The 24,530-nt window shown below is 34.4% G+C and overlaps 1 protein-coding gene across 1 annotated transcript in view; it reads left to right on the top strand.

The window, feature by feature from the left end:
- The first annotated feature begins 230 nt into the window (after positions 1 to 230).
- Positions 231 to 24,530, top strand: part of LOC105794412 (MLP-like protein 34) — a 53,015-nt gene continuing 28,715 nt past the window's right edge. The window contains 4 exon segments of the mRNA XM_012623572.2: positions 231 to 296; positions 780 to 855; positions 955 to 1,208; positions 18,240 to 18,252. Coding sequence (XP_012479026.2) covers positions 231 to 296; positions 780 to 855; positions 955 to 1,208; positions 18,240 to 18,252 — 409 coding nt within the window.

Genomic DNA, 24,530 nt, shown 5'->3' with positions numbered 1-24,530 from the left:
CTATTTGAATGCTCTCCACTGCAGAAACCTCAGCACTTGTGTCATGCACATAAGCCAAGAATGCTTCACACCCTTTTTGAACTAATCTTTCATCTACCATAACGAAGAATACATTAGAGAGGTAATCTTGACACTCATCTACCATAACAATCTCTACACCATCCTTAGTTTTCAGAGTTACCCTATTTGTTGCACAATCCAAACTGACCCGATACTCTACAAGCCAGTCCATGCCCAGAATAGAATCAACTCCCCAAAGGGCAACTCCATTAGATAACCCGGGAATACAACCCTTTGTATCTCTAACGGACACCTCCTATACACCTTACTGACTTGTACTGATTGGCCCAACGAACTAATCATAGAAATCTCTTTAGAAGTACTCTCAGTTGGACTTCCCAGATTAATAGAAACCATACTAGCTATGTATGAATGTGTCGAGCCAACATCGATAATACAAAATAAGAAAGAGAATGGATAGAAAACGTACCGACTATCACATCTGCCACATCTCTGTCCTTGCGGTGCCTGGCCGCATACACTAATGTAAGTAGTTGTCTTACTTCAATCTGATTAGCACCTCGACTCGATGCTCTCTATCCACGGCCCAAACCATTGCCACCCCTAGCTTGACCACGACCCCTAGGTGGCTGCTGTACTGCCATCTGTGGCTAAATCAAACCCGGAGCTGAAGCTTGTAACTGATCTACTCTATACAAATAATCCTTAATATGATGCTCTATGACCTGTATCGAAGACAAGCTCCCAACCTCCTTTAGCACTCGCCTGGATGCGATTTACATGAAGGTGAATAGGGGAAAGTCGGTACCATTATCCATCAGAGTTATGTGTATGGTATGCTATAACATAACAAATCCAGTTTCTTTTCATGCTTATTGCTTGATTTATTACTCTTTTTTTTTGTTGAAGGAAAAAAAAAGGTTGTTTGTTTAGATGGAAAGGCTAAAAAGGTAAAGGAAGTAGTGGAAGCAGTAGAACATAATAAGAATTTGGTCACTTTCAAAGTGATCGAAGGAGATCTAATGGAAGAGTACAAGAGCTTTGTAGTCAGGATTCAAGTTTCGCCTAAGAGCAAGGGTAGTGGCAGCGTAATGCACTAGACTTTGGAATACTATAAACTACATGATGAGATTGCAAATCTTGAGACTCTACTACAATTTATTCAAGATATCTCCAAAGACATTAATGTTCGCCTCTCCCAAGCAAGCTAAACAATATTGCATATTGCTATTGTCACCGCTACTTGAAGCACTACTCATCTATTTAATGAATAAAGTGGTAGCTTATTTTTTTATTTACTCGGTCAATATGCATATATTAATAATAGAAAGACGTTGGGAAACACCAACCTCATTCTTAGTCAAAATTACAAAACACCCAATTAAACAAGGAAACAAAACATCCGACATCTAACCAAACTATTAAATAATCAAGAATATATCACCAAGAAACTTTAAATAACGCTAATCTTCTCACCCCAATAATAACCAACGTTAACCATACCATTACTTATCGTATAAACCAATACGAATTTAACACTAACCAATTGGTGTCACAACTCCATATTGCTTCCTTAATCTCCTTCAACGTGAAAGATAACTCGAGTTTAGCTGCATCTTCTTAGGATATTTTCTTAAAGTTGAAATCCATATCCACGATCTCTTTTCTCAATGAGTAGTTAAAGTAATTACTGAACAAATTGAACATTTTTACTTTCAACAACTTTGTGTCATTTCACCATGAATGCCCGAATTTTAAACCATGCACCATCTTCTTCTTTGATATAATATTTACTGCTTTATGAAAGAAACAGAATTGGAGTCACCTTCTCTTAACCAAATAATTCTTATTTTTTACACCAAATTGATTCACGATATTTAATAGCCATGCACAGCTCTAAATTCAATCGTCTAAGCTCATCCATTTTCGATTCATTTAAATCTCTTTGATCATTGATTTTGTCCAGTTATATTATCTTTTTTTTTTCAATTACTTCGATCCTTTTATCTACTTCACTTCTGAAATTTTCATTCCACTTTTTGATAGTGACCCTCAATTTCCTCAACCTTCTAGATATCCACATATTCGATCTTTCTATCTCTCCCCATACTTTGCTAATAAAGCTCGAACAATCCTTTTTGGTGAGTCACACATTAATAAACTTGAATGGACACGATCACCAGTCAACTGATTCATTTAATAACAAGACTGATATTTGGTCAGAAACAGGTTTATTTAATTCCTTTTGTCAGAAGTCATTAAAACGTAACAACCATTACTCTTCCAATAAAAATCTATCCAATTTGGTCCTTTTATAATTAGGTACGTACTAAGAAAAATTTTTCTACGTCAAATTTAAATCCACCATTTTGTAGTTGTCGGTGAAGCTATTGAATTCCTTTGACCATTCTTTAAACTCACATAATTGCATATTTCTTTTCTATTTCTCACTGCATTGCAATCACCACCAATACTCCAAGGGCAAGCAAACAAGTTTTTTAAGGCTAAAAGATTCATCCATAATATATTTTGAACCAAAATCACATTATGGGCATAAACATTAATCAGGGCTGCTTCCATGCCTTCAGCCGACCATTTTCTTTTTACAATGATCGCCTTCAGACATACTAAAGTCCAGAGTGTGAATACTGCAGTAAAAGATATATACATGAGGAGGTATCCACAAGTATACGAGTCCAGTTGTAATTTAGTTACAACGGAGTAGGTGAGTACTCCGAGGATCGTACCCAAGGGAGGCGAGTGTTAGATCAATTTTAACCTAAACACTGAAAGATCTAATTAACACTTTAGTTTAGTTATAGTACGAAGGTAAAATAAAAGGATTTTTTAGGGTTTTTATAAAAATAAAAATAAAATAACATAAAGAACAAAATTCAAGAGAATAAAGAATAGAAATAATCAAATCTGATTATGGGTGATTAGCTCGCTTCGATAATCCCCATCAACTATCGCTTTAGGATTCTCATTAATCAACTAGTTGTTACCCCAACATAATCTTCTGATCTTCACTCGAATAACGAGTCTGTAAGGATTACTTCTCTTCTGACCTCACAGTCTAGACCGGTTTGGGGTGAAGGTGCTCATGAATGGGAAATACCAATGTTGGGTTAATTTTCATTTTGACGACTTCCTAGGGTTGTTAGGCCTAGGGTTTGTTTTACGTTCTTCTTTTCCCAAAAAACTGATCCGTTGAGCATCCCTGCAAAATAATTAACAAATCATACCTCTACTCATTAATCCCCCATAGAGGGATTAGTTCCTCATGGTCTCCATAAACAATATAAAATCAAAATAAAGAGAAAACATGTTAAATATATCTAAAATATAGAGTTTAAGAAAGAGCTTAATTGTATTAAGATTGGTCGTGAATCTACAAGGTTTGATTGTCTCCATAATTCAAGTCTCTCAAAATAGAACAAGAACGAATAAAAAGAAATCTAACCTAAGAAAAGAGAAAACTAAACTGAAATTAAAAGACTAATTTTATGCTAAGTGAATGTTTATAACATGTGATAAAAGAGCCAATTTATAGATGTCAGGTCGTCGTCGTCCTTAACCCTAGGTCGGCTGATGTTTCCAAGCTTTAAGTTTGGTTGTGCAGACCAAAATGTCCCTGAATCTTGTTTAATTTTCGTTCCAGAGTCGATATCGTGACATACAAGTCAGTGTACTCATTCTGGGATATCCTCAGGGGTATTTCGTGACACCACTAGTCTGTGTCGCGACATCGGATGCAATTTCATGATTTCTCCATTCTTCTCCCTATGTTGCGACATATCGACCAGTATTTGTTTATTATGCCTTCTAGTGGTCTCCTACACAATTATACAATTCATCAGCTCACTCTTAGGCCTTATTCGGCCCTTAAGGTCAATCAAAAGGCTCAATTTGCACATTTTATTAACTTAAAAGAAACTTAAGAAAAAATAATTAAAACTTAATAAAATAGTTTTTTTCAAGCTCCTAAAGTGAAAAAATTAGTTTAATCTGCTACACTAAATTTCGACAGATCAAACTCCCCTACACTTAAGTCATTACTTGTCTTCAAGTAATAAGAAATAAAAATGATGACCCAAATATAATGCAAGTATTGACTTCGAAGCACATGACTTAGGCTTTTCACATTCACTAACAACTTTAACATGATAAATAATTGACTTACTACTTTTGACCACAAACATCTAAGTTTAGTATGTTACAAAGAACACAAGTATTAAGGGTCTCACCAGTAGAGATCCATCAACAAATCATACAAGTAATTTGATTATCCGAGCTAATAAAATTAGTTGTTTATGCGATTGTTCAATATAATGTCCATTCATGCATAAAGATACTTAGGTCACATAGGATTTTTCAGCTTGTAATATTTTAAGGCTTAGGGTAGGTATGGTGTTTAAAAACAGTAAGCATAAAAAAGGGTTACAAACACGAAAATAGTTTGACACATCATATTGATCACTATTCTTCCCCCTTAATGACCCTAACCCGCTCACTACCTTATTTCTCCTTCTCTCACATTCCTTGTCTCTCCATATAGAAAATCATAGCATAACATAGTAACTACGACTAGCCTACGAGTTTCTATGCACTAGTGAAAGAATTTCTCTTTCTTTTGTGACTTTGTGACTTTCAGCTCATCTCACTCAATAATGCTTTTTTTTGTTTTTCGAGAATTTTTTCTACTCATATTACTTTTGTTTTTTGAATTTTTCTTTTTGTTTTACAATTTTAAGCTAACCTGTAGTTCCCATATGATGCCAATCTTTCCTATTTCACTCTATTTTTACAAAATTTGTCGTGATGTGTCTACTGAATCCTCAATGCGTATGGCCAGACGTCTATAGTCGTGTAGTGCAGGACCAAAGAAAAAGGGAAAATACAAATTAATATTTTTAGGCTTGGGGTTTGTAATGAGGTTCATCAAGAAGTGTCAACAAGCTCAAAAATTGGTACTAAAGGCGAATATAAATAGGTCAGCTGTTTGGCTCTAGGTATATTCCAAACAATGCCTTAGGTCATCACTGAATATCTCAATATACACAAATTTAATCAACCAACCAAACTCAAATTCAACCATTTATCATTCATAATAATATGCTCGTTTCCTTATATTTTCTGTATCATTTGGTACAGTTGATTTCTTAATGCCTGTTTACAGTGTAACATATAGAACATAGTAGTCTAATAATAAAAATTTTAAAGTCACTTATCATCATACCAAATTTATTTGTAACACAAGCAATCTATGTACATGATCCTAACCAATCACTTGTATTCCTACAAGCTCAAACACAACAAGGACAAGAAAAATCAAAGAAAAACGTAAACATTCGAAAACAATTTTTCTATGTTACCCCTCTACACTTTAGTTAACACATTGTCCTCAATGTGCAGCTCATAAAAAGATAAGGAAAGAAGTTACTCGATTGATCGTTATCACTTCTACTACTAATAGTGGACGCTTCCTCCTTTTGATCTTGTAAAGCTCGAATATTTTGTGTCTCCTTCATGTTGGGTTCCTACATAGAAAACTTAAACAAAATTTAATATTAAAAAAAATCTACTATTAATCCTACTCCTACAAGGTCTAAATCCAAAAATCAATACAAGTATTTAAAAAAAAATTGTTCAATCTCCTTCCTCAAAGTCCATCTCCTCACTTCCATCATCCTTCTCATCCTCTACTTCCTTTTTGCTTTCATGCACCTCTTCTTCTTGTTTCATATTTGTTGGCCCGAACATGTCAAGTGTATAATTAGGGACCTAGATGTTGTTTTTTCTAGCAAATTCTTGGGAAATCGACCCCGATTCTTACATCCACTGTATCATCCAATCTAACTTTGGATGACTACATTCACCAAATTCTTGTTGAGCTTGTGTCAACCTTTGTGATGAATTTGGTGTAGCCATCGTGTCTTGTTGTCGCTTGTTCCAATATTTTATTTGTTTGGTTCACAACTCAACGTACTATTGGAACAAGGTGTCCTCGATGATACTTCGGGAAGGTTTCAGCGACTGCTTAGTGGATGTCATAGGTACACCTACCATTTTGCATAAGGTTTCACTAGATTGGGAAAGAAAACTCCCATCTTCTGGCCACTAATGCATCTTTTCATGTTCTGGTGGATCCATTTGCCGATACAAACATACTTTTTTTGCAATATTGCATATAGTAAAACTGTTTGAAAAAATGTTAACATTAGAAACATTTAAAGCAGGTAATATTAACGTGCACACAAATTGAAGCCACATTTTAGCCTTTGGAAACATAATAGCTTGATGAAAGGACACGAGGACATTGGTACCTAAGTGATATTTCAATTTGCCCCTCCTTCAGTTAAAAATTTTATAATGTTATCCAGATCAATGTCTCAGAAATATTCTAAATCAGTTTCATCGATAAAATCTTTTTCATACTATGGAACATTATAAAAGTCGCAAATAATTTGAAGGGTTACTCGCACCCCTTTCCTTCGCACATGTACTATATCCTACATATGACCTTAAGTATGTCAAGACTCCTAATCCCGTAAGGATGCATAAAATTCTTGAACAACAAGGGCCACAACATTATCTTTTGGGATTGTTCAAAAATGCTCCCACCTATAATACCTAACCAAAGGCCATATTTCCTTACAAAGAATTAGGGATGGATCAAATCCCCTCTCTTGAATGAATGTTTTTCCTTAAAGTTCATTAAAATATTTTTCAACATTCAGATTTGGGAAAGTAGAGGGATTTTGGACCATCAATGGCTCCATTTCCATAGTTCACCTAATTTTTCTAGGAGGCGTAATATTTTTAATTCTACTAACTAATGAAGTACAAAGCAACAAACTCAATGGAACAGTAAAAGTCAAGTTTAGAAACCCTTAACCTTGTAGAGATTGTTTGATTTCTCATTGTGTTTGTTTGTTCGTCACTCTTTGAGGTGTTTTTGTCCTTCCCTGTACCTAGTAAGATATAAAGGAAGTAGTTGTTCCAAACAATTTCTAAGAGAAAAAGGGAAATAATATTTTTAAGGGTTTAAGGGATTTGAAAGGTTTTGGGAATTTAGGGGTTAAGAGATGGTTTAATTAAGGGTAAATTATGGTTTTTGGTTATAAAATAGGTGTTTTAATGGTTAAAAATCGAGTAAAGTGGAGTTTAAGCGGCCACTTGCATAAATGGATTGGGTCAACCATGCAGAAAATTGCAGCGATGCCATGACATAGGGGTTCCGTGTCACGACATCCCTGGCAATTTATCGTTGTCGTGACATCTGGGTTAGATGTCGTAGCACATTTTAGATTTTTGGAATTTTGAGTATACTGGCTGTTGTGTCGCGACACTGAAAGTCCATGTCGCGACGTCGAAAGAACTTTCTCAATTTTTGAAAGCTGCCCTCGATGTCATGATACAAGGTTCCTGTGTCACGACATGGGCTCTGTTCTCACTCAAAACTTCATTTTCTAGAGTGTTACAATTGTTATAAATCATGAATTTAAGAAAAATTAAAATCTATACTAAACAGTTAGTTGAATATACAATAATTTACAATAGTTAAGCATTAATTTAGATAATTCTAAGTTTTACTGTCGAATTCATCTAACATTACCATCAATTCACATTTGGACGATTCTTCTATTCTATCCGTATTAGTCTATCATTTGTTGTGCCATTCCACCATGGCCCACTTATCCCTTTCCTTAAACCTATTTATTCGTTCTGCATGCACAAAAGGAAGTATATCTCTTGACTTGGGAGTGTTAGAAAGAAATAATTCTTTGCAGTGTTCCCCTGATTTCCTTCTACTTTCCTTGCTTGGTTGATGACCACATTTAAAGATTTCAGTCTCACTATTCATTTTCATAGTTAATTCGTTCTTTTTCTAAATCAATGGTGGATCTATAAGTGGCTAGAAAAGGTCTTCCTAATAAGATTGGTATCTTACAATATTCTTCAAAGTCTAAAACCACAAAATCTGTTGGAATAATGAAACTGTACACTTTAACCAACACATGTTCCAATACTCCTTTCAGATGTACTGAAGATCTTTCAGCCAATCTTCCTAATAAGATTGGTATCTTACAATCTTCTTCAAAGTCTAAAACCACAAAATCTGTTGGAATAATGAAACTGCACACTTTAACCAACGCATGTTCCAATACTCCTTTCAGATGTACTGAAGATCTTTCAGCCAACTGTAATGTTATCTAAGTAGTTTTGAGATCCCCCAACCCAAGTTTTTCAAAAATGGATAGAGGCATTAAATTAATACTAGCTCTTAAATCACATAAAACTCTATTAAAATAATTGTTCCCTATCTCTATTGGAATACTAAAACTTCCCAGGTCTTTCAGTTTTTGGGGAACCTGTCTTGAACTAATAACACTATAGGAGGCACTTAAATTAACTTTTTCTCCTACCTTAGTTTTCCTATGCCTAGACATTATTTTCTTTAAAAACTTGGCGTATTTGGGGACTGTCTCAATTGATTCAATTTAAGGCATGTTTACATTTAATGTTTTGAACAAGTTTAGAAAGCTTACAAACTAATTTTCATCCCGCTTTTACTTTTCTTCTAGTCTTGAATGGAATGAGATCTTTATAACAGCAGCATCTTTAGTTACTTCTTTTTCTGTCTTCACTGTTGGTGCAATTACCTCATCTGATTCTGCTCCATCTTCTGTTTCTAGAGATTTCTTTGGAAGATTATCAGTACTTTTAATATCTACCTCCGGAATAAGGTTTTTTGGGCTACTCAGTTCTTTGCTCGATCAGAATGCTATTATTTTTGCTTTTGCGTGCTCCTTACCTTCCCTCTAAGGATTATCTTTTGTATTGCTTGGAATATCAGTGCCAATTTTTCTTTTAATATCACCCATCATACTCATCAATTGGATCATTTGATCCTCCAGTTTAGTTAATGTCCTTATTGAGTTGGTGCACCCAGACTACACCTACTTTACATTTGTTCTCATTGGCTGTCTTTCTCCCTCAATTCTATCCAGACGTTGACCACATGCAGTATGGTCACTTGGGTTGACCCTATCCTGTGGTTTCTGCAAATAAAGAGGTTGATAGTATTTTTAGCTTGATTTGAACTATTACCTCCTCCTTGGTTTCCTTTCCATCTCAGGTTCGGGTGATCTCTCTAACCAGGATTGTAGGTATTTGAATAAGGGTTTGCACTTCTATTTCCAATGTAATTCACATCCTCGTCAAGATTGTTGATACAGTGGAAAAGTGGTTTATCTCATTCATTCATAGACGATACATTGTTTGCAAATTCAATACGGTTAAGTCTATCCACTAACTGTTGATACTTATTGTCCTCTTGAATAGCTTTTACCGTAGTGGTTTTCTGGCCATATGTAAATCATAGAATTGGCCATGTTCTCAATGATTTCGTACACATCATCGTACGTTCTATTCATAAGAGCTCTTCCTGCTGCTCCGTCTAATCCTAATCTTACACTTGCATCCAACCCGTTATAAAATACTTGCAATCGCATCCACTCAGGAAATCCGTGGTACAGGCATTTTTGTATCATGAAAGCTTTCTCCTTCCATGAGTCTAAAAACAACAATCTCCCTTATTAATTGAATCGCTTTGCTGATAGGAAAAACTTTTGTAAGAACTTTCCAACGAGTTCATCCCATATCGTGATGGATCTTGGTGCTTGCGAGTCTAACCAAGAAAAGGTGCTATCAATAAAAGAAAAATGGGAACAATCGAAGATGAATAGCATCATCAGTCCGATATACTTAAAATTATATCATTATGTTTTAAATGTTGATTCGGATCCTTTATCATTATGTCCTTAACTTGCAAATTATTCTAGATCATCTGATTCATTTCTGGCTTGATCTCAAAATTATTCGTTGTAATATACGGCATTGTTATACTTTCCTGAATCGTGTCTAAACTTGATAATGCATAGTCTCTTAAGGTTCTCTCGTTACGAGCATATGCACGTTTGCGGGTAGCTGTGGTGATGATGGTGGGGTTCCTAAGATGTTATTGTCAATGTTGCCAAATAGTGGATTTTCACGTGGTATGTTACCTGCAGCAGGTGGTGGTGGATCTTGCATCTATTGCTACTGTTGTTGTTATTTTTGGTGGTTTCTGCAGATTATTATTCTCTCTAGATCTGTGACTGCTACAATAGGTGTGCTCTACTACGAGTCATACAATAAACCCAAGAAGAGAATATTAGTAACAATAAATAAAATAAAATAAAATCGTATGTATAATTTAGAAATTTCCTAATTATTCCTTCTGAACGTAAAAATTAAAATCAAACTAGTGACATTGCCTCCCCGACACTGACACCAACAACTTGACTGCCTCCGGACGTATTGACGTCCATGGTTTGAATAATTCAGTAGAAGATATATTAGTGAGATGATATCTGCATGTATACGAGTCCAGTTGTAATATAGTTACAATGGAGTAGGTGAGTACTCCGAGGATCATACCCAAGGGAGGTAAGTGCTAGATCAATTTTAACCTAAACACTGAAAAATATAATTAGTACTCTTAGTTAAGTTTATAGTACGAAGGTAAAATAAAAGGAGTTTTGAGGGTTTTTTTATAATAATAAAAATAAAATAACATAAAGAACTAAATTCAAGAGATTGAAGAATACAAATAATCAAGCCTGATTATGGGTGATTAGCTCGCTTCGATAATCCCATCAACTGTCCCTCCGGGTTTCTCGTTAATCAACTAGTCACTATCCTTGTATGATCTTCTGATCTTCCACTCGAATAATGAGTCAGCAAGGATTACTTATTTTCTGACCTCACAGTCCAGGCTGGTTTGGGGTGAAGGTGCTCATGAATGGGAAATACAAATTTTGGGTTAATTCCCACCTTGATGACTTTCCAGGGTTGTCAGGCCTAGGGCTTGTTTTACGTTCGTCGTTTCCCAAACAACTGACCCGTTTAGTATCCCTACAAAAAAGTTAATAGATCATACCTTCACTCGCTAATTCCGCAAAGAGGGATTAGTTCTTCATGGTCTCCATAGATAATATAAAATCGATATAAATAAAAAAAGAGCCTGATTGTATTAAGATTGATCATGAATCCACAATGTTTCATTGTTTTCACAATTAAGATCTCTCAAAATAGAATAAGAATAAATGAAAAGAAATCTAACCTAAGAAAAGAGAAAACTGTACTGAAATCAAAAGACTAATTCTAGGCTAAGTGAATGGTGTCTATAACATGTGACAAAGGAACCAATTCATAGATTTTAGGTCACCGTCGTCCTTAACCCTAGGTTAGTTGACGTTCCCGAGCTTTAAGTTTGATTGTGCGGGCCAAAATGTCCCTGGCTCGTGTTTAATTTTCGTTCAAGAGTTATTGTCATGACACACCAGGACCTGTGTCTTGACATTGCAATTAGTGTACTCATCCTGGGATATTTTCAGGGGTATGTTGCGACACCACTAGCTTGTGTCACGACATCTAAGGCAGTTTCATGATTTTTCCAATTTTCTCCCTATGTTGCAACATCGATCATTCCATGTTGTGACATAGCGACCAATATTTGTTTATTACACCTTCTAGTCGCCTTCTGTACACTTATACAGTTCATTTGCTTACCCTTAGCCCTCATTCGGCCCCTGAGGTCAATAAAAGACTTAATTTGCACATTTTATTAACTTATAAGAAAACTTAAGAAAACATAATTAAAACTTAATGAAAATACTTGCTTTCAAGCTCCTAAAGTTTGAAAATTAGTTTAATCTACTACATCGAATTACGACAGATCATACTACTACGAACATTTCATCATAAAGATCTTTATCCACTTGAACACTACCTATATCCCAAATCTTAACCATACCTCCGGAACGCCCAATAGCTATCAAAAATCTATAATCAAAATTATTGTCAAACCATATTTTCCTTATTATGTCAATAGTGACTGTTTCTAACTTAGTTTCCTAAATAAAACACCTAATCGACCTTGCCTTGATATGACTCTTCTAAGAGATGATATTTTAGCTTCCAAGCCCATACCTCTAATATTCCACTATACAATCCTCATACCAACTCACACCATAAATATGCAATTGAATAATGACAAAGATAAACCAAGCAATAAAAACCACACTTGTTTTAGTTCTGGCCGAACCCCAAATTCCTTCTACTCTACAACGCTATAGTACATCCAACTTTATTATTTCAATCTATTACTTCACGTTCATCCCCTCTTACACTAAATCCCAACCTTTTTCCAAAATTCCAAGCTTTCTTTGCTTCCCTAAGGATCAACTTCTTTTTGTTGCTTAATCAGAATTAGAAAGAGAAGCATTTACAATAGTCTCATCTCTAGCCAATATTCCTTTCCACTTTTCTCTCTGCAATGCTCGATCTCTCTTCTTTTTCTCCATTACCGAAAGGAAACAATCCTGAATTTCAATCATGGAACGTATTTTTCTACCCTGTGTTTTTTCTTCTTCCTTTTTTGATTTGATGAATCCACATCTATTATTGCCCTATCTTCCCTGTCTTCTCCTCCCAACTCCGTTCTCTCTGATTGATTGTCCAGAATATTTGATTCTGGACTTCCTTCTGGTCTCAATGTTTGGGCTCTTTGTATGTCTAGACTTTCTTCGAAGCCTATAAATTCCCCATTTCCCTTTTGTTTTTCCTAGCCCTAACCCTATCCTGCATGTTTAATTCAACAGCAGTCAGACCCATATTATTAACATCTTCTTTGGCCTATTCACTACAACAATTAGCATTCTCCTCCTCTAAATTGGTACCAGATCTAAACCCACATAACTATTCCCCTCCTTGATGTAGTTCATTTTCCCAAGTTCTCTGAAAGCCACCATTATCGTTTTCTTTTTCAAGGAAGATGACATGAATTGCTTCATCATCCCCTATTTTTCTTTCATTCAATGCTTTTTTCAGTCATGTTCTTGTCACCAATCCCGACACAGGCACAATCTCATCATCATTCTCTTTTGTTGATTCCAACCCTTCTCTTTCCTTCACCCTATTTTCCCACTGATATTGTTAAATGATTTTGACAAGCCTATTTCCTTAACTTTAACCGAAAATCTCACCTCCTCAACCTCTAGATATATCAGTTCATCAATCTGTTCTGGTTGTTTGATTGATACCAACATCGTCATTTTGTCAAAACTATTCACCTTCATCGTATTCTCGCCAAGAGACACTAACTCTCCCAACAATCATGCTATTCTTTTGAAAGATGTGTAGTTCCAGTAATGCAAAGGCAAGCCTGATAGTTCGATCCATGTCACTCTCTCTATCGATAGAGTTTTCTCAACCCATGCTTCTATTTTGACAAAAAATTCTTTTAGATATGTCTAATTACTCTGTTCTAAAATACCGAGTAATTCATCATTTGGTATTTCGATCAAGAAATGTCTTCCATGAATCCTTCTAATTATGATCTGATCCAATCCACTTTGAACGATTTTTTCTGCAAGACTATTAGTTTCACAAAACGTAGCAGTTTCTCCCACCAGACATTTCTAAAGTTTCCATAGTTGTTCATCGTCTACATGATCATTGATTAGTTTAATTTGATTTTTCCCCTTACCATCCGTAACTTCTTTAAACTAAGATCGTCCTTGCTTTTATTAGATGTTTCTCCCATAATGAATTCGATATCCATCTCCTTCCCACTTACCATCCATTCATTATGATTTTCTATATTCTATTTTCCCCCACTCAATCTAGAAACGCCCTTATTACTAGAGGGTGCTGCTCTTGGTTCTTTGATTGACGCATTCTTCGTGAACAAATTCTTCATAAACAACTTCTTCGGTGCCTCCACGCCAAGTCTTTTACCCTCAGCTTTGCATGACTGTAGCTAATCTAGGAAAATTCACTATTGGTTCCTTCACTTTCATGTTGCCGACACTCTCTGCACTATTTGCTTTACACATTTGCACAAGTGGGTTCAGACTTCTTCTCGCTTGGTTTCACATTCTCCCTTGATTTCGAATTGGCCTCTACTTTAGGACACCTTTAGATGGAACCCAACCTTAACACTCATAACTCCATGTCATGTGCATCCTTTACCACTCAAATACTGCCAAGCCTATTTACTTGAAGCTCTCGGTCACTTCCACTACCATCAATTTTAGACTCTTCTAAGGTCTTCTTGATCGCGGACAACTTGGCCTTAGTGGGGCGATCTCACACCCTATACGGACCCTCACGTAAGAGGCAATTGAGTGGCTTTCTCTCGCCCATCTCTTTCATGATTGCATCGAGGCACCCTTTGTCTCATCGGGGCTTGGCTCGCCTTGTCTCCTTATTCTACGAATTGCTACTATCGGCTCCCCTACTCTTTTGGGACTTGAATCGTTCAAAGTATGTGAGGTTTAAGGGTAATTTAAGAAATATAAAAAATCTAAAATCATATTTCTTTGGTATTAAAAAAAATCGAAATCCATAAATTCCTACATGGGATTCTTACAACCTTACTAACTAATTTTTTTGATTATCATAGTGACATGTGGATAAGGTAGGGATATTGGTGTCCTATATAAAGAACAAAACACCATTGAGAAACTATAACCCTTTTTTTTTTACACTGTAATATATATTTATATACATAAGAGGAAGCTTTGTACAACTTTTTTGAATGCCTTATTAATAACCATGGAATTCAATTGTGGACTACATATGGGAGAGAGATATCATATTATTTTCTTTAACAATATACGACTTGCAAATGAATAGGCTACTTTGCCTGCTCCGACTGCCATGCCGTATTAATTGCAAAGATATAAACCCTAAGGAATCATCTTATCAATGTCACATGAGTCTACTGTGTAATTGATTTGAGGCAAGCTTGAATAATGGTTAGTTCGAGGTTAAACTTGACTTGAAATTCGGGACTCAATACTCAGCTCGAGCATCAATTTTTAAGTTTGAGCTTAGCTCGAGACATACTAGTTAAGTTATTCGAGCTTGATTAATCTAGTTAATTAAATTTCATGCTTTAGCTTGAACTCGAGCTCGATTAGACTAGTTTGTAATTAAGCTCTTTCTATATAACAAGGGTAAAAATATAATTTTATAATATAAAATTATATTAACATAAAAAGCTCGATTAAGCTTGCGAACCATTGAAACCAAATATTATAGTGCTTGAATTTAGCTCGATTGAAAGCTCGAGCTACTTGAGCTCAAGCTCTATTTGATAATTACCAAATCAAATTCAATTTTTTTTTCGAGTTGAACTCTACTAGCTTGCAAGCACTAACGTCTCATTTACATCGTTAAAGAATCTATCAACAATAATTATATATATTTGTTGATGCAAGATACGATAGTGAAGAGAGATTCAAAGTGGTTAACATTTGACATTGTGAATAGCTTATTTGATTTTTATATGGTTATGGTTTCGTTTAGGGTTTAGGATTTAACATTTCACAGTATTGATAGCCACTGTCATAGAGACATGGCCTGATGGAACCTCGTGTGGTTATGTTAAGGCTCAGGGAGCTGGTCCTTGGAGTCTTAAGAAATTCTTAAACTAGACATGGACATGTTCTGAATTGAGCGAGGTTGTAGAATGGCAAGCCCTCTTTCAATTTTCCATATCGATGCCTTTATGAAAATTTTCACTTAAAAGTCCACCTTCCATTAGTTAAATAAATTAGATTTGTTGACCAATATTTCTTTTTTTTCTTAATATAAAAATTACTACATAATGGGAGCATTACAAATACCATATTCCAACCGCTATTCCCAATCACCGGTGGCTTCTTTCTTTGTTTACTCACTTAATGCTTTAAATATTATTATAATTAATACTTAAAACACAGTTCACCAAATTAAGTGTGTTGACTTGATGGTTAAGGTGTCCATCGCTCCAAATGTGATCTGAATTCAAATCGCACTAGTCGTATTATTGTTAAGGCTTTACCCTCCTTTCAAAATTCAAAATTCAAAAAAAAAAAAAAAAAACAAAAACACACAATTCACTAATCTACTAGTTTTAGTAGATTTTTTTAAGAGTATAATGTTGTAAGTGAATTTATATATTTGAAAAGCAGTTCATAAACTCAATGAAAAAAAATAACATTCTATTTATAGAAATAATTATTTATTTGCCCAAACCCCACGATTTTTTAAAATTGCAAATTGTTTAATGATTTGTCGGCATTTCCCTGAGAATCATTCTATGGATGAACCTTATGAATATGACTCTACAGCGAAACAACCAACTCACTAGTCCAAATGATACAATTATTTACTTATTATATTTAACTTGATCGTTCTATTTTTGATCTATCTATCTATCAAGGTCAAAAGTGACACCACTGCTACGACTTGGAGTGGTAGCTTGAGAAGGAGGGGAGGAACTAGCAGTACTACCATCTATAGAAGCTTCAGCTGGTGCACTTGCAGGGCTGCCACTGGCGGGTGAAGCGTCGACAGAAACTAGACCAGCAAGGGCAATCAAAACCAAAGCAAGAACAACAAGTTGGCGTGTCATTTTTGTTTTGAAATGTGGTCCCTGTATCTTTTAAGCAATAATTTTTAAAAAAAATTAAAGGGAGAAAAAATGTGATTAGGAATGGCGAGATGCAATATGTTTGTAATCATGATTAGTGTATTAATACTAGTAAATTACCGTATCATACGACAATTAATTCTCTTTTAATTTTAAACTTAGCCACTAATCATACGATTTTTAAGTTTGCTAATCCTATAATTATTGAAAATTAGGTTCGGTGAATGTTAATTATTAGAATGGCCAAAAATAGATAAAACTAATTTCATTTTATATAATTACTAATGGTATTAATATCAAAGCTATACATGATGTTTGATCTAAAGTGTAATGCCATACATATGAAAATAAATGTATGTATTCATTTTTAAATGTGTATAATTGAATCAAAATCAACGTTTCATGTATATATTTGAACCACAATTCAAGTTTCAGGTGTGTAATTGAAGTTTATGTATCAAATTGCACATTAGACCAAAGTTCATGTGTAAATTTGATATTTATCCTTTTTCCTAAATTATTCATAAAATTTTGAGTTAATTGCACCAGACATCCTCAAACTATGTCTCTCATTTTAAAGTGGTCCCCAAATTTCAAAGCATTCTAATTACATATCCAAACTATCGATGTTACATCAATTAGGTATTGCTATTATTAAAACTGTTAATTTAACTATTAAATGACATGTAAAATCTTATGTAACCTTTTAAAGAAAAGTAAAATATTGTTGTATAAGTTTTAAAATTAGAAACTAAAAATAAAGTAAAATCGAGAAAAGAGAGAGTAAACGATAATTTCTTTAAAAGCTACACTAATGACGTATTGAACCCCTTCCATCTTTGATGCGATTCTCATAGGTTCAACTATCATATTTTTAAGGGAGGAATCGGACTGCAAAGATCAATGTACCAATACTTATGCCCCTACAATTGTATTTAATGCTCGAATTAATGTCTCTAACAACTACAAATCATCAAGAGGATATAAATAGAGTTCAAAAACACTCAAACAAGACAAAAAAACAAGCTTACAAAGTTTACTGTGCATAATTCCAATCTTTTTATTGTATTTCTCATATTTTCTCATGCATCCACTTGTATAATTATTTCTTTGAAGTTTTTAAGTGATGTAAAATCATTTGAATGGCCTATATACTGTTGTGAATTAGTCTTTTAAGAGATATTCTTTGTTTATAATTTATTTCTCGGGTTTAGTTAAGATTTTGGGTAGAAAACATGAAAATAAATTTAAAAGTCGAATGGCACATTATATGGATGTTTAATCACTATTAGATAATAATGTAAAAAAAAAAGTCTACAAAATAAGATGATTGGTATTGGTGACATCAATACCAAGACAGCTTAGATATAAAAATGAATATTATAACAAAACAATCATGCTGAAATAAAAGAGAAATGAAGAAAATAATTAATGAAATATATAATAAGCACAAATAATAACTGAATACATATTTAAATGAAAAGAAGATAATAAAGGAAAGGATAGATAACATACTTTTTGTCATCAATCAATTTCTGAACCAGAAACTAAGAAGTATTTTGAAATCCCAACGTGTTTGCAGAGGAAGGTCTTCAAAATCATTCAATCTCTCGACAGAATTTCTTGTGATGGTCGTGACTAGAGGGGTTTATGGGTCGGACTGGATCAAGTTCAAATAAAAAATTAGGTCCATTTATTAGGTCCTCGCTCGGCTCGACCTGAAAAATAGGTCTAAAATTTTGCTCAAGCCCGACCCGGATAAAAATATTAAAATTTGGGTCCGAACCAGCAGGCCCGTATTAATCTTTATATTATTTTTATATAATTTTTAAATATATATAATACATCAAAAATACTAAAAACATCAAAATAAATATTTCCCAACAAATTGAAAATAAATTTTAAAAAATATGTAGACTTAAATAACACTAAGATAGATGCAACTTAACAAGCAAATGCCTCTAAAGTAATACCAAAATTAACAAATGCCTTTAAAATAATAATAAAATTTAAAATAAAATAAGTTTTATACAATATCCAAACAATAACAACAAAATAGTAGCAACATAATAGTAAAAATGGTAGCAAAATAGGGAGAAAATAACAAGAAAATAACATTAAAAAAAAGAACAATTTTTTTGTCCTTTAGTGAATTCGAGTCGGGCCGGGCCGGGCCTGGGCCAAAAATACCTTACCCGAGGGCCGACCCATTTTTTATACGAGCCTTATTTTTTTGTCCAAGCCCATTTTTCGAGCCTATATTTTTGCTCAAACCCTCCTACATTTAGGGTGGGCCTTCGGGCCGAGCCAGGTGGCCCAACCCATGATCAGGTCTAGTCGTTACTCTCCTTTAAATTTCCTCAAATAGAAACCTAAGGAGGGAGAAAATCCCATAAATTTCCTCAAATAGTTGCTTTGCTTACAAGATTATCACAATCTAAATAAAAGTACATTCCTTTATTTTGGCTAATGTTGCTATTCCTACAAAATCTTAACAATCTTTGTAACACCCCAAACCTGGCCTAGACGTTATGGCCGAATATGACGATGTCACATGGTAGTGCTTTTCGAAAAAATATGTCGTCGCTAAATTCTCTTTTCTATTTAACCATTTTTTTATTATTTTATGTTAACTTCAAATCGTGTCGTTCATTTTCAAAACATTATTAATTTACAAATCGTTATTCAATTTTAAAATGTTTTTTTTTATTTTTATTGCGGAAGCTTTTAAATAGTTTGCTTATTCGTGGTATTTTTTTATAAAACATTAATTTCATTTGAAAACTTGAGTTTTACCTAACACTAGCAGATTTAAATCATAAAACCATATAAAATCCAAATTTTAAACTAAAATTCGTAATTGCCATAATTACAGCAAAATACCCCCAAATAAAAGTAAAATCATAAATAGGTAGTAAACAGTGTAAAAGAAGTCGTGTGGCCACCATTGAGTCCTCTGCTGCACCGATACGCCTATATCTGGGGATTACCTGTATAGATTAAATAGAAGGGGTGAGTTTACGTAAACTTAGTGTGTAATCCCCATGTAAATGAACAGACAGTAAACAAATAATCACAGTCTGGGCTTAAGCCCTTTTCAATATCAGTATCAGTCAAGTTTGGACCTTAGCCCATCTCAGTACAAAAATAGTCATGCAGTAGGGCTTTAGCCCATCACAATATCAGTAGCAATAACAGATATGCAGTTACAAATATCCTACCCATCCAGCCTCTACACACCATCTTCGTCCAACCCTACACTCCATGCAGGGATATAATCAACCCACCCATCCCTACACTCCAAGTAGTACTGAATGCGACACTAGACAGTAGTTTGCAGCTGAGCTACCAGTAAATTAGGCTCAAGGCCTTTCAGTACACTTCCTTCGAACATTATAATCTCCAACCCAATGCAATGCAATATACAGATATGACATGCTATAACATAATATCATGCATGTAAACAGGGCATACAGTATCAAATCAGTGGGACATCATCAGGCTTAATCATATCAGTCATACAGTCATTTCAGTCAATTAGGGGTCTAGGTAAGCTTACTGACCCTACAGTAGGTCCACAGTCGACTTGGACGACCCGTGCAACCTTAGCAATAAAATAGTGAAAATGGGCCTACAAGACCATGATGTTCTCCCATGTAGGCCCACATGTCTGTATGGCCCATATGGCCCAAATTGGCCTTGGCCTCGTGATCCATTTTATTGTAACCCCTGCTAGATAATTATTCATATGTGTCTCCACTATTTACTTATATGATCCTTCAAAGTTGTCTACTTGAGTCACTATTACTAAATTATTTGTATCTTAAGCTACAGAATTTCGAATTAAGATCTGCAAAATTTCCTTGAAACCAAACTCACATATCTTCTTACCATAAAATTTTTAGAATTTTTGGTTTAGCCAATAAGTACAGTTATTCTTTAAAGTTTCCCTTGTTCTACTATCTGACAGTTTTGACCTTTCTGCACTAAAATTTAATTATATTCTAGTACAGAATTTGGATGATGTTTCCGTTTGTTTTTCTTGAAAATATACTTATTCAGGATTTTAAAAATATAAATTCTAACCCATAATTATTTTTATACAATTTTTAATAATTTTTGAAATTCAGGACAGAGAATTCTAAAATCATTCTGACCCTGTCTCACTAAAATTCATATATCTCATAATATGAAATTCTTTTGCTGACTTCGTTTCTTCTATGAGAAACTAGACTTAAATATATTTAATCCCATACTTTCATCATCCTCTAATTCGTTTTCCACAATTTATGGTGATTTTTTAAAGTTAGCCCTCTTCTTGTCTAAGCAAGTAAGTAATTTGACTTTTAGCGAATCCCTTATTTTGTGTTTTGCACACACCGGTTTTGTTTGATGCTAAAACAGTCCCCGAGCACTCCAAAGCCTATAATTTAACAAATAACACCGTAATCAGTCTTACTTACGATTAATCAAAATCCCAAAACTAAAATACTTACCCATAAAACAATGAACACTTACCGCAAAAACTTCAAATCAGTACGTTTACGAAAATCACAAGGAGAGCCTTAATCCTCGTGAAATGCTACTGCAGACACCCCAGAATTAGACTATTGGAGACAAAATAATCTCTTAAAATAATACCCAACAACTTACTGAATTTGCACAAGTGCTGCTTAACGCTACAAAATCAAGCGGAAAGAATGATTTAGGGGAAACAAGGGAATTTCGACAGTAGAGGAAAGAAAAGAAAAGATAATTGAGTAAGAAGAAAGGAAGAAAAAATTTGGTAGAGATGGGGGAGAGAAAATGTTAGAAAGATGGAGAGAAAAATGAATTTCTTTCTTTTTTTTTTGAAAAAGGAAAAAAAGTGATCAGATTTTGGATATTCTCCCCCATAATCCCTTAATTCACTCCTAAAATCGCTCTCTCACTTCCCACTACACATCCACCACTCAGAAACCCAGTTCAACACAATTCTTGCCGAAATTAGGAGCAAAAATACAACCTTTGCCGTCCCAAAGATTTGAACCCATGACCTCCCTTACACTAACACTCCACTTATCCACCAAACCAGCAGACCCATTCTATTAATTTTTTGCCAACTTTTACTTAAAAGCCTACTGACCAAAGATAGGGCTTATTCATAATAATACCTAAATTTGCCCAAGTAATGGCTTGAACTTGGGATCCCAAACACTCCCAGAACACATAACCACTAAAACTAACAGATGCTTGTGTCATACATTCACAATACCCAAAATTAAAATTTTGGGGCGTTACAATCTCAAATAAATCATTGCCCTTCTTACAGGTCAAATAAATCCATCATAATCTGAATCAATTCAATTCCATGATTTTGCAAAGTCATCCTATTAAATTGTAATAAAATCAACTAGTCAAAATAATTGGCCAAAAATACCTCATTGATAGCTACAACTTGTGCATTACTCTTCTCCACCTTCTTCAGTTTCCTCAGAAAATACCTAAACTTGAAAAACAAACACATCAAGCAGAGCAAAATTAAAATCCCAACCCCCCACCCTATCAGAAAAATTAAGAATATTCAATACAATAATATGCTTTAGATCTTTTAGGGAATGATAATATTGTTTCTACATACCCTCCACTCTCACAATTTTCTGTGACCTAAACATGAATGGTGTCTCTTTCATATAAATATACCAAAACAAACATTTAAATGAGATAGTTTTTCTTTCACAAAAAAAAATAGAGTTTTTCCACACAGTTTATTGATTAGTTCTTTATCTTGCATGAGGAGGGGAAACATGTTTGTTGTGATGAACTAAATTCAAGTACATATGAACAATTCAAATAAAAATATCGTCATAACAAGGTGATTCTGAGGTGAAACCACATATTCCCATATCAATCTATATTGAATAAAAACTCGACTTTTAAATCGCAAATTTCATCAAGCACAATGTACTTGGCATGCTAACCTGAAACCGGGGACTTTGAGAGACTGCAATGCGTGGAAGGTGACTACAAAGGCAACCAACACCTAATATCAGGGGAGATATTTGAGTTTCAATGAAACTTTTTCCCAAGGGAAAAATGCTAACTTGCTTTGTCTCATTTGAGCTGAAGAAAATGAGATAGTGAATATTTACAAGTGTATAATTCATAAAAGGATGTTAATTAAGTTCTAAGTTTGCAAATATATTTTATATATGCATTTGCAAATATATTTTATATATATATTTTATAAAATAAAATAGTTAACGGTAAAAAAACTTAAATAGGAAATATTATATATGCATTTGAAACATCCATTACCTATATATTTTATTAAGTATAAATTTCACAATAAATTAAAACACTATTTTTGATTAATCATACGTGTAAAAATAGAATGTCGATAATAGCAAGAAAAGAGAGAAAAATAGAACACAAAGATTTTACGTGGAAACCCTTTTGGGAAAAAACCACGGTTAGAGGAGAAGAAAATTCACTAAGTCGAAGTCGAATGATATAAGAGGAGAGACCACTACGTCTATTTATAGGTTTGCAAAACCATATTCTAATTAAAGTCAAATAGAAGTAATGCAGTAAGGTTAAAGCACCTTATTCTAATCAACATCAAATAAATGAAGCATACTTTTATACGAATTTCACTTGTGCAGCTTGTACCATACCGCGAGGGCTTCCAGCCCCTACACCCCCAATTGCGACCCCACCCCAGTATTTTGCTTATTTGGGATCTACGATGGGCTGGGGCCTTCACCCTCGTAGATCCCCTTGTCTTGCCTCTTGTATTTTTATTTAACAAGAATTTGGGTCACATATCTTTAACAATATGAGATTTATTATTTTAAAGTTTTTCATCCAAAAAAAAAGGGTAAATTACACCAGCAATCACTCAACTTTGATGTAGTTGACAAAACAATCACTTTGATTTCAATTCAGTCACTCAACTTTCAAAAAATACTAACCATTTTTCGTTACAAACGTAATAGAAAAGTGACCTGACATTTAACCATTTACCACGTTATTTTGAACCCAATATATATAAGGGTAAATTACACCAACAATCACTCAACTTTCCATTCAATCACTCAGCTTTCAAAAAATAACAAATCAGTCCTACAAACTTTCAGAAAACCAGACACCCAAAAAGAAGAAGAAATAAAACCATTGAATAAATTCTTCTTGTTTAAGAAGAAAGCTAAGAACCATGGCTTCCTTATTGTCATTACCCCAAACTACCTTTTTCGATATCCTTTCTAGATTACCCTTTAGGTCCGTGACCTAATTCAAATCCCTTTCCAAGGACTGGGCTTACCTCACCTCAACCCCAACTTTCGTTGCCGACCATCTCCGCTACTTTTCTTCTAATCCATCTTTCATCCTCCTCTGCTACAATACCCAGTCCGATTTTGACTTTAGGTTCTTGCTAATCACTGACCCGACTCATAATTCCACTTATCGGTATTTGGTGTCCCTTTGGAGGAATTGCTTCTTTTGTTCCCGAAAATCATGGGTTTAATCAATTTTTTGGTTTGTCTAGATGTTCCCCTTGTTTTTCTTTTGATTTTGTTTTATACAACTTGATAATGTTGGCAATAGAGTTAGTGTTGTTTAGCTTAATTGATGACCTTTTTGATTATATCATCATATCTCATGGAGATCTTAACAAATCCGAGTTGTTTTGGTTCTTGAGTCACTTGAATGTTGCTTTGGAAGATTTTCTCCTCACCGGTTTGGTTGTGGGAGCTGATATTTTGACCCAAAATTGTCTCCAATCCTATTTCGATCTGGTTTTTTCAAAGTTAATGGCTTTGAGTAGCAGAAAAAGACAGTCGTATTGAAACCGTGGTGGCTCCTCTATTGGGGGTTGAAAAAGAAAAAAAACGGATAGGGTGGTGATGTGGAAGTCAATAGTGGTGATGCCAAAGATGGTTGTGGTGGAGGCGGTGACGACTAGATTGTTGAGATAGGGAAGAAGAAATATAAACAT

This window comes from Gossypium raimondii, chromosome 3 (genome assembly GCF_025698545.1).
Source record: "Gossypium raimondii isolate GPD5lz chromosome 3, ASM2569854v1, whole genome shotgun sequence".
Classification (NCBI taxonomy): domain Eukaryota; kingdom Viridiplantae; phylum Streptophyta; class Magnoliopsida; order Malvales; family Malvaceae; genus Gossypium; species Gossypium raimondii.
Note: the sequence above shows the minus strand (reverse complement) of the source record. Positions and strands in the feature narration are given on the sequence as shown.